Genomic DNA, 12,188 nt, shown 5'->3' with positions numbered 1-12,188 from the left:
TATACTTGTGAACCATCATGTTAATGGTGGGAATTGAACTCAGATCCTCTGAAGAATAACCAGTGTTCTTAACTGCTGAGCTATCTCTCCAGCCCCCATCTTTTAAAACTTTTCTAAAAGAAAAATAAAATTTTGTTTTGTTTTGTTTCGAGACAGTGTTTTACCGCACGGCTCTGTGTGCCTGAAACCACCTTTGTGGACCAGGCTACTTAAACTGCTAGTGATCCTCTGCCTTAGTGTCTCAGATTCTAGAATGTAAGCATGAGCCACTGCCTGGTGCTTTATACTTCATGTTGTTTCTGACATTACACAGACTATAATATTTAGCATGTTCTCTTGTTCTGTGATGTGTTCTGTCTCCCCTTTGATCTAATACATTGGTTTTATCTTTGGCATTTTCAAGTGTGATCTTACTTTTCTAATCTTGCTACTCTGTGTTAATATGGTATTGTATGTCTAGGTCCATGGGAGCCTTGGACTTCAGGGGAAAACTACATGCCTTACTGCGTCTCTCTGTTGCTCCCCGCATATTCCGTTTCCTCCCTCTCTTTATTATATGTGCTTATCTGCACATGGATATTCTTTAGCCAGTTTTTGGGTAGCTTGAAATACTCCCTTTGTGTTCACATGGGGGAGAAGGTTCTGTGTCTTAGAAGAGGTTTTATTAATTTTAAAGTGAAATCTAAGAAGATACTGAAGGAATTTTTGTGTTACTTTTCTAAAAAAAAATTTTAGTAAGGGAAAAATGCCCTTGGCTTTCTCTTTCCTTCTTCTGCCATCTGTCTTCTTTTTTGAACTTGTTTTATAGCCCTGATTGATCTTGAACTCACAGTCTTCCTACTCAGCCTCTTGAGAGGTAGCAGTGTAGGTTTGTGAAAAGGGTGTATCTTTAAAAATTAATGCAAATTTTGTTCTTTGGTGTTAACCATAGTGTTCTAATACTTTGGTGATAAATTCGTCTCTTTGGCAGAATGTTTATGTTCATAGCTAGGCTGGCTAGTGTTTTCTCAGATTAACACAAGCTTGGGTTATGTCAGAAGAGGGAGCCTTACTTGACAAAGTGCTTCCATAGAGCAAGACTGTAGGACATTTTCTTGCTACTCGATGTGGAAGAGCCTAGCTCGTTGTGGGTAGTGCTGCCTGTAGGCTGGTGGTCTTGGATGGTATAAGAAAGCCATGAGGTGCAAGTTACTAGTGTCCCTCCATGATCTGTGTTCCAGTTCTTGCCTCAGGTTCCTAGTCCTTCCTTCCTTCCTTCCTGAAGGACTGTGATCAGGACAGATTAGCTGAAATAATAAACCCTTTTCTCCCTCAATGTGCTTTTGATCAGGATGTTTTATCACAGCAGTGGAAATTTAATAAAACAGTAGCTATTGCAGAATAGAAATTTGACATGGTTTTATGAATATATCTTATGGTGCATTGATATTAGGATATAGTGAAGAAAGCTAACTGTAAATTTAAAGTATGAACAGGAGATAGAAATTGTTCTAAAGTTATCTCCTTTTTAAATGCTATTGTTTTATAAAGTTATACTAGGAAACTTTTTCCCCCAAAGAGTACTTGGGTAAAATCTTCATGAGATGGAATATTCCCTTTAGCCATCTCAGATACCAGTTTTCTTAAAATTGAATTCTGAAAACATATTTCTGTGGAATTCAGGAGAAAAGGAAGATTCCTGCGTTTCCCAATGGATCTGCTCCAGTGTCTGCTGACCCTCCTAAGGAGGCTGATCACCACGCTGGGCCTGAGCTGCAGAGGACTGGACGGTGGGTACACATGCCGCTTCGGGGAATTGGGCGGTGATTTAATGGAAAAGCAGCAACAGCTCTTTTTTTTTTTTTTTTTTTAATTCCTCAAGTATTTGGAACTTAATCTTATACTTTTAGTTTTGTGTGGCTTTAAAACTGTATTTTCTATAAGCTATATGACATTAAGGAAAATTTTCATGCATTTAAAACATTTTTAATAATATGTACCAATCTTTACTTTAAAATAATGAAACATATACTCAAAATCATAGTATATGGGCTTTTGGTGGTCTCTACAGAAGGTTCTGAAGGAAAACATGGGTCTTTTTCCAAGTTAAAGAATTATGAGATGAAAGTGGAATTATACTGAATGATTTTTGTACATTGTACGAGATTTAAAATTTATGGGAACATTACTTTTTGAAATATTATAAATTTAAATGGACAAGCATGATTAGACCCTACTATTAGTATCTGGAAGCTTTATTAGAGAAGTTAGAAAGTTAATTTTAGAGTAAAGAGTAGAAATATAAAGTGTAATAAAATGTTTAAATTACTTTATCTTGGTTGACGGTGACCGCTTGTCCACACTGTAGAGAGGTCTGGCTCATGGTATTGCGCAGGGCACTGGTAGTCACTGTGGAGCTGAAGGACCTGGAGTGAAAGCTTTTAAAATTAGAATATCACATAAACACCTTGACAAGAACAACCATTAATATATTCATAATTAATATATTAATAACTAATTAATTCATAATCATTGACTAGAGAAATGTAAGAGCCGTTATGAATGTAACAGAGTAAGATTTTTATCTCTATGCCAATAGTGCTGCTCTCCTATTTGCTGACACCATTTATTTGTACTTTCAAGATAAGGCTAGGTGCTGAGAAGTACCAGTGCCGAAGCTGGATATCTTAAGCACCTGAAAGCCTCCTTTGCCACCTGCTAAATAGTCAGTTGTTCAGGGTGGCGACTTATTTTCTACATTGGCATTGGCATCTTCTTAATTGAAAACGGATTCCTTTTGCTACAGATTATAGACTCACTTCTGCTTCTCAACATGCCTTCAGGATTTATTTTACTATTTAACTTAAAAAATTAGCATGGTAAAGTTCAGGACATCCAAACCAACCATCTGTAGCCTAAATTTAATATTTATCTATCTATATTCTTGTATTTGGTATATACACAATCATCCATTTCCTGAATCATAAGGCTGTTCTGAAGTTTCAGTTCAGCAGTATTTATTGGTACCTTCTACGTACTAGGCAGGATTCAGCTAAATTGAGGTGAGGCATGGAACATGAATATTCCCTATTTCCTAGGGTGTTTATATTATACTAGAACATTTTCAGATTAAAAATAGAGAAAAAGCATAATATTTTAAAAGTTGAAATGTTAAGGCTTTGATGTTTTGATGTAAACAGATTTTTATTCTTACTAAAAAAACCTTTTAGTTTTATTAATATATACACTGCATGAATAGTAATATATAGCTTTTAAGGTTTTTCTTTTTCCTAGACAGAATTACTCAATAAAAAAAAAAGAGTTAAAAGTCATAAAAGTAGTTATTAGTCGACTTCTGTGTTTAAAGCGTAGCATCTACATTCACAGTAAGGACTACGTAAGATATAATTGCCTTCTCTGTATTTCTGCCCACTGCCTTTCAGATCTGTATTACTGATAAAGAATAGAGATGCATTTGCACATTTATATGAATGACTGGTTAGGTTTTGTTTATTCTATGTTTACTTGTGTATATATTTGCATTCAAAGTTAAAATTACTCCTGTAAAGTCCTTTCAGCATATAGCCCACAATACAGTGTTTCTTTTAATTTAATGAGATGTAGCTTTCCTCTGCCGTCATTTCATTAGAGTCAATGAGCGTATCTTCTATAAGTTATGCCATGCTTTACATTTTTATTGACAAAAAGTAAGCAGTACAGTTGTATGTAGCCCATAGATCTAGTTTGAACTAGTTAGAATCCTCTAGTCTACAGCTTGACGAGTCTCATCTCACCTATTTAGGCTTTTTGGTGGTTTGATACTTGACATCAAAAGGAAAGCACCTTTTTTCTTGAGTGACTTCAAGGATGCATTAAGTCTGCAGTGCCTGGCCTCGATTCTTTTCCTATACTGTGCCTGTATGTCTCCTGTAATCACTTTTGGAGGGCTGCTTGGAGAAGCTACAGAAGGCAGAATAGTGAGTACAAAAGATTGGTAGTGGCCAGGCTCCCAGCTCCTCAGAGGCAAGTGTCTGTATGCATTTGTCTCACTATTCGTGCTTGTATTTGAAGAGTCTCCCCACAGCATTAACCTGTCCCCAAACAGACTTCCCCCAAAGGTAATTGCTGTGGAAAACATGGGGAAGACATTTGAACAGGAGAAGATGCACAGTTGAGGTAAAAATAAACAAACAAACAAACAAAAAAAACCAAACAGTTTTATCCTACCTTGCTTGGTGAAATGGCTATAAATTGAATAAGACTTCCTTGCCTCCTGGGGGATGTGTGGGTTGTGGGGAGATGCTCTGGGTGGGTCGTGGTGGGAAATTTACCCATGGGGGTTCCCATCCTGTGCCGTTAGTCATCATGGCCCCAGCTGGTGACGAAACTGAGACTGTTCAAAACATCAGAATGTAGCTGTAGAGAAGGTGGGATTTTGAAGTTATGTTTGAAGGTATTAAATCTGTTTGAAAGTTGCCAAAACTTTTATTTGTAATTGGATATGGCCTCCTTTTTTTTTCATGTGAATGTAGAGTCCTGTTTGCTGTACTTGCTGACATTGTGCTAGGGACTGGTTTTTTAATAAAATCTTGAATGGCATATTATGGGGCATGTAAATATATTTTAATGGCACATAAGTGACATGATTTATAATTCTTGATTTCTGAAGTTTTTAAAATAATATTTACTATTTAAAGAAATTTATTTTTATAAGTAAAAGGTAAAAACAGTTAAATCTAAATGACAATAGTTATTCAATTATAAAGACATGTCTTTTAGAACATGAGGTTAAAAACCTAAAAATTGAAAATTTCTAATTCTGAATTTATTTTTAGTTACTTAAATTCCTTTTTATTGTTTCCTTTAATCATTGTTTCAAATATACATGTTTTTAGTTGTTTTATATACTGTCAAAAATAGTGCTTATAACTCTGCCGTACCCTATCGAAATGTGGCTTAGCTGTTACATCTTGGAAATATTGCTGCTTGGCTCCTAGACTGTCACTGCCTATCTTCTACCTTCTGCCCTTTGTCACCATGTGCCTGAGATTGTGTTTGGCACTAGAGTAGGCAGAGAGACAAGTGTAGCAGGGACTGCCTAACTAGAAGAATGGGAGGTGGTAGCCTGTGTTTGCTGCACTGTTGTGAGAACGGAGAGCTGTTGAAATTGAAGCTACAGAAATGGAGAACAGAGGAAGCAATATGAATGTGAAGCGTTTGCTTCCTCTGTTCATTATAGAAATGGCGTTTTAGGGAGCTCATTGTCAGAGGTTATATAGTAGCAGAAGAAAGTCTAAATATTGAACTACTCATGTGCCAAGGAAAGGTGGAAAGTTAGCTGATTTAGAGAGTGGGAGGAGTACATTGGCCCAGCAGATTAGATGGCCAGAGCCCTAGGATGAAGAGGGTGGATGTAAAGCAGTTCTACACTGGGGAAAGGTAGCGTGGGGTCTGCTGTGGCTGTGGAGTGGGCAGAGTTCCTGGTGGTGCTGTCCATATTTTTAACCCACAACTTAGAGAGGGGTCTCTAGTTTGTGCTGACCTGCTTTGGTTGAATTTTGTGATGTTGTTTTCAGTGTTTGCTTTCTCTTTCTGAATTTTACTTAGACATTTTTACCTTTAACTCAAGTTCATCCTAAGTTCAGTTTTAAAATGACCATGTTTTAATAGAAATAAGGATTTATTAATAAGGACTCATGTTTTATAGTGAAACCCTATTTTTCAAAAAGAAAGCGTTCTTTACATTTAACATGTTACTAATAAGGTTGCTTGTTTTTTCATGTTGCCAGTAGTTCAATTATATTTTATTTCATTACTTTGTGATTCTGTTTTGGATGATGGTGTTAGAATTGATGGTGAGAATTGCTATATTTGTGTGATATGCCTCAAGTAACAGACAGGGTTTGAAGGTTCCTGTACAAACTCCAGTGGAGTTCTAATTGCCATCATCTCCACTTAAAAAATAGGAGCTTAGACTGGAACCAAGGTGTCCCAAAGCTGCACTCCAGGCCCTGGCCCCGCAGGCTTCCAGAGCAGCCCTGTTGTTGCCTGCTGTTGTGCTGTCTGTCTGTTGTTTCAGGATCTTTGTTTCTTACTACTTCTTGTCTTGCCTTTACCAATCCTGGGCTTTCTCCCTTCTGGATAGCATACCCCAGTTGGCCTTGATGTTTTAAAATGGTAAATTCTTTTCCTTTTTCTCTGACCTTACCCCTTGTCTAGTGGCATAGTACATTGTCATTGCTTCACCATCTAACTGCATTTGCCAGGCTGTAATGCTGATAGTGAAATCCAGTACTGCTCTACCATACTAAACTCCTCTGAGCTATTGTTGTCCTGTTTTATCTCATTTTGATGGGCTACAAATGACAAAATACTTAACATATTAATTATTTTTGTGAATTTTTTTGCAGTCCCCCCATCTACCTTGTTTATGTTACCTATATCAAATCAATTAAGGCCGTCATTCTAATTTTCAAAAAATATATGGAAAGTTGCTTTTATAGAAAACAGTGAGAAAAGGGTCACATATTTACCTTCTTTTTTAATCACCATATTGAGTAATGTGCTTTTTTATTTTCAGAATAAAAATATACTTATTTCAGTCATATAAAACTAGTAAAAATAACACATGCTTTTCTGCTTGCATAGACATACAAATAAAACAGCACATGTGAAGCTGAGGCCCCATATGTCTCCCTTTGCGCCTTGTGTCTTATTGTATCAAGTCTTGAACTAAGGATGATTGCCAAAAGTTCAATTAAATATGCAAAAAAATAAAAGCAGTTTTTTATGTTCTTAATATATTTGTAATTTTCCATATATATGACTTAATTTTAAAGCACAATACTGTCTTTGCTTTAATTTCTGTAACTACTTGGCCAGTATCCATGTTTTCAGATGTCTTACATATGGTATAGTAAGGTAGAGATAATTTTTTGATGTATTGCTTTTGTTCATTTCCCCCTTAAACAGAGTGCAATAGAGTCTCTTTTTGGAGCATCATTAACTGGGATTGCCTATTCATTGTTTGCTGGGCAACCTCTAACAATACTGGGGAGCACGGGTCCAGTCCTAGTGTTTGAAAAAATTTTATTTAAATTCTGTAGGTAAGTAGAAATTCTTATCCCCTGTGTTTGTATACCTGTTAAATATATGTTACGTTGTACTGTTTGTGAATGACATTTAGCTGTATTAACAATATGTGTATCTTCAGTGTTTCTGGATTTTTTTTACGTCATTGTTCTACCAAGGTCCGTACTACCCTTCCATCCCAGTAATGTAGAGATGAGGAAAATAAGATCAGCCATCAATGCTAATTTAATTGATCGGAGTATAATAAGCAAATCATGTGAGGAACAATAAAAATCTTTAGTGTTAGCAAAATTAAACCAGTAAGATGTTTATCTGAACTGCTTTTTAGGTGCAGTGTGGATCTTACAGAGAAGTTTACAGTGCAGTAGACCTTGAAAGCCAAGACTGACTTAGCCAGGCAGTCTTGTGCAAAGGGATAAGGAGGGCTCAAAGCCATCAGTTGCCGGGTTAGTGTCTGTGGCTAGGCTGTTGGGTATCATAGGCATACTGTAGCTAATAAACTTTGAATTCAACATTAACAGTATTCGTTCCCTATATGACATATACAGTTGAGTCTTAATCTGAAACAGCATAGACATTTGAATGTTTGATTGATGTAATTCTCCCTGGTTCTCTGCTCACTGGTAACCTGATTTTAATTTTGACGTGGCGTGCTCCATGAAATTAAAGTATAGCCTTTTATAATAATCTCTTACTTGAAATGAATTCTGTAGGCATAGTGCTGGCAAGATAGTGGGTTAGTGATGGCTTTGCCCTGCTGACACTTACGGAGTCTTTACCTTCAGAGAAAGTCAGTCATGGTTGATTTAATCTGTCATTTGTTCCATATAGCTGATTGCTAATGTGAGGTCTAATGGTTTTACCCCTTTATTGTCAGGCATATCGTCACTGTAAATCTTTAATAAAGTAACCAAGTCTCCAGTTGAAGCAAAGACACAGAGCTTCTTCTAATCATTATTTGGCAATTTGGCAATTGCAGTTTTTAAAGGAATCCTGTGTTTGTGTTCTTACTGCTTGTTATGACAAACTTTAGGTGCAAGTCTGTATGTACATGGTGATCATGTCTCTGTTTATATTTCAAAACAGAGATTATCACCTATCCTATCTATCATTAAGAACCAGTATTGGTCTGTGGACTTCTTTCTTGTGCATTGTGTTGGTCGCAACAGATGCCAGCAGCCTTGTTTGTTACATTACTCGGTTCACAGAAGAAGCTTTCGCCGCTCTCATTTGTATCATCTTCATCTATGAAGCCTTAGAGAAACTCTTTCACTTAGGAGAAATATATGCATTTAACATGCACAACAACTTGGACGCATTGACCAGTTACACGTAAGTGCTTCTATTTCATCCGTAGGTCATAATATATTTTCTAGGACATCAGAGCATAAGAAAGGGGGTTTTTGTTGTTGTTGTTGTTGTTGTTTGTTTGTTTTTTCTTATTTTTGTTTTGTTTTTAAGAGCCGGGCATAGTGGTATACACTCTTAATCCCCAGTACTCAGGAGGCTGAGGCAAGAGGAAGTACTTCAAGCTAAAGGTTCACCTGGGCTACATAGCAAAAAGACAGAAAGAGGAATTTTTGCAATGTAGTATTCATTGTATTTAGTTGTATTTGGTAGTTGAAATATTTATTTCAGATGGAATTTTGGTAAAACATTCATTGGTAGAATTATTGTTGATGAAATGTATTTACTTTTGTTTATTAATGTAATGGTAGGTTTAATTACCAATTTGACTCAAGGGGAGATTGTCTAGGTCAGATCGGCTGTGTGAGCATGTCTGTAAAAGACTGTCTTGATTACATTAATTTAGGTAGGAAGACCCACCAACCCAGGGGTAGCACCATTCCCTATGCAGGGGATCTTGGAAGTGAGCTGAGAACTAGATGTATATATTTTGTTCTTATCTGCTTCTTGACTATGGATGCAACATGCCTAGCTTGTTCAAGCTGCCGCCACCATGACTTCCCCATAGTGACAGACCTGGAACTGTGAACTAAAATAAACCCTTTCTCCCCATGTTGCTTTTGTCATGGTACTTTACTATAGCAATAGGAAATGAAACTAATACAACTGAAATAACAAAGTAACTGCACTGTGTGGTCTTCTGTTGGAGTTGGGTTGGCAAATTTAAAGTCAGGGTTCTCTAAAGGAACAGAGCTGATAGAATGAAAAAAATGTATGTGTCCAGGGGTAAGGGGAACGGGAGTGATTTATTAGTTTGGTTTATAGGCTCCATTCCACAATGTCTTAAATTGGAGGCTGAGAACCTATAGTTGTTCTATCCAAGAGGCTTGCTGTGTCATCAGTCCTGGGTGCATACTGGAGTTCTGGAGATTTTCTGGTGGGCTGCTGATCTTTATTGTACCTTGGAATCCCAAAGAAGTTGGTTCTCATATCAGGACCACCTCAATGACAGCATAGATGCCAGTGGAGTGGAAGCAAGCAGGCAGAAAGCAAAAACTTTCCTTTTTTATGTCCCTGTATCTCAGCAGCCACCAGAAGGTGCACCCATATTTAGAATTATTAGGAGCTTCCTGCTTCACATAGTCTGATCAAGAGAATTTCACTTCCAATTGTAGTCAAGTTAACAACCATCACAATTGGCAATCTGTGGTTTATGTATTTCCCTGTATTCTTTAATTACTCTTAAGTATATGGAAGGATGTAGGGTATATTTTTTGTATTCAAGTATTCCTCATGTTTTATATTATGATGTTTTTAATTTAATTTATAGAATGTTCAACAAATCTTCATCCTTACATATAGTATACTGCTGTCAAGAAGGTATTTCTTTAGTACTCTTTGTGTCACTGGAGATGGAACTCAGAGCTTTGTGCATGGTAGGCAAGCTTTGTCACTGAACATCTCCAGCCATTCATTTGATTATTTTTAAAAGATAAGGTCTCACTATATATTCCTGGCTGATCTTGATCTAGATACATAGACCTGGTTGTACTTGAACTCAGCCTTCTATGAGCCATTCAATTCATTTTGTTTTTTGCTATGGGGGAGATTTTTATACGAGTACTATATTAGCATCATTTCTACCCAACCCTTTCCTTTTCCAACTCTTCCCATGTACATTCCTCTCTCAAAATCACGGTCTCTTATTAACTATTACGTATAAACCAATCATACATACAGACACACATGTCTATATAAATACAACCTTCTATCCCCAGTTAATACTGACATACTATTTGTGTGTTTAGAACTGACCATTTGGATAACCTATCAGGGGACTTGTTGCTGTTGGAGACTGAGTCTCCCTCTCTTAACAGCCATTAGTTGTCTGTGGCTCTTCTTCTAGAGGTAGGGCCTTGTGAGATTGCCTTCATCTCCAGTGGAATTTCTACCAATGTCACTGTGTAGGTCTTGACTGTATTGCTAAGATTTCATGGGTACAGCCTTGCTGTCTTATATAGAAGGTATGATGTTCTGGTCCTCTGGCTTTTATAGTCTTTCCACTCCCTCTTCTGCAATATTCTCTGAGGTGCTGGTGTGCAGGTTGTGCTGTAGATAAATCAGTTGAGGATAGGCACCTCACAGTTACTTGTTTGCATCAAATCCGTTGTTCTTTGTAATCTCTGCTGCAAAAAGAAGCTTCTTCGATGAATGTGGAAATTATACATAATTGGATCTCGGAATAGGTTTTTAGAATGTAGCTAGGAATTGTGCTGGTTTAGGAAAGTGGCAGTAAGTTTGCCTCTCAAGTCCATGTCTTCATTGAAAATAATAAGATTCAAATAAAAGATTTGAAAAGTCATATGTAGTGGTTATAAAGAGTTACAGATATTGGGGTTGGGGAGGTGGCTCATTGGCTGCTCTCCTAGAGGACCTGGGTTCAGTTCCCAGCACCCACACTGCAGCTCCCAATGGTCTGTAACTCCAGTTCCAGGGGATCTGATATCCTCACATAGATACATACAGGCAAGCATCAAAGCACGTAAAATAAAACTGAAACAGTTTCTAAAAGTTGGAGATATTGTTAATTGAAGTCAAATGCCGTTGAAGTTGGATCTACCTGGGATGCCCTCTTTCCTGTCTAACAGTCGTGTGTGATGCTAATGTGGCACTCTGCTCCATTGACTTACAAGAGAAATGTCAGCATTAGAACACAAACATGTACTGGAGAGATGGTTTAGTGAGCGGACTGCTTGCTGCCAAAACTAACACCTGAATCCATTCTCTAGAGCCCACGTAGTGGAAGGAGAGAACTGATTCCTAAAAGTTGTCATTTGGCCTGTACCTAACTGTGGTGATGTCCCTTGTTTCCCCACAATAAATGACATTCACAACATCAGGGTTGGGGAGGGGGCAGTCTGGATGTGGTGGCTCATGTCTGTATACCTAGCACTTAGGAGGTAAAGTCAGGAAGATCAGGAGCGCAAAGCCAGCCTTCAGTAAGCTTGACTGCAGGGCTGAGTAACAAAAGGCAAATTCAAACAAAAACAAAAGACAAATAGGCCATCTTTCTTGGCCCTAGACCACTGATTCCTTTCCTCTTCCCTCAATCCTTTTTTATACTCTTGTTACCTTCTTTGCACAGTCTTAGCCTTGGGCAAAGTAGGAAGGAGTCTGAAAATCATTGTATAACATTCACCTACTTGAAAACACTAGACGCTTTGATGCCCAGTCTCATGTGGAATATCTCTTTTGTGTCTTCTTTGCTTGGTATTTTGACATTTACAAAGTAGTGGTTGAAATAGTTATGGACTGCTTTCTGATTTTAATCATCTCCTACCACATCTGAATGAAAACTATTTTATTTGTAGAAGAGTATTACTGCCTAAGAATTAGGTAATGGTAGCCTGTTATGCCTAAGGCTGTGTGTTCCATCCCTAGCAGTGCAGGGGAAAATGGTTTCTTTTCTTTTGTTCAGGTCCCCTAATTAGCAAAGGATAACTTTGAACTCTTACTCATCCTGCCTATACCTCCAGTGTGCTACCACAGTGCTAAGCATGAGTTTTGAGTTAGGTCAAAGACAGTGAGCATGAGTAGAGCATGAGTAGAGCATGTGTAGAGCATGTGTAGAGCATGTGTAGAGAATGAGTAGAGCGGTGGTGCTGTGGGCTTGCTGGGGATGCTTGTATGTTGTTGGGCATCAAGACAAA

General features: G+C 37.6%; 1 protein-coding gene across 8 annotated transcripts in view; it reads left to right on the top strand.

Moving 5' to 3' along the window:
• Slc4a7 (solute carrier family 4 member 7) overlaps nucleotides 1-12,188 on the top strand; it is a 79,616-nt gene that overhangs the window by 44,192 nt on the left and 23,236 nt on the right. For all 8 annotated transcript variants that reach the window (XR_015637848.1, XM_087584817.1, NM_001413733.1 and 5 more), the window contains 4 exon segments: nucleotides 1,663-1,769; nucleotides 3,782-3,956; nucleotides 6,952-7,085; nucleotides 8,158-8,403. Coding sequence is in view for 7 of the 8 variants with exons in the window: in XM_087584817.1 (XP_087440943.1) it covers nucleotides 1,663-1,769; nucleotides 3,782-3,956; nucleotides 6,952-7,085; nucleotides 8,158-8,403 (662 nt within the window). In the remaining variant the exon portion in view is untranslated.

This window comes from Rattus norvegicus, chromosome 15 (genome assembly GCF_021556685.1).
Source record: "Rattus norvegicus strain SHRSP/BbbUtx chromosome 15, alternate assembly SHRSP_T2T, whole genome shotgun sequence".
Taxonomy (NCBI): domain Eukaryota; kingdom Metazoa; phylum Chordata; class Mammalia; order Rodentia; family Muridae; genus Rattus; species Rattus norvegicus.
The sequence above is the reverse complement of the archived record's forward strand: the minus strand, read 5'-3'. Positions and strand labels throughout refer to the sequence as shown.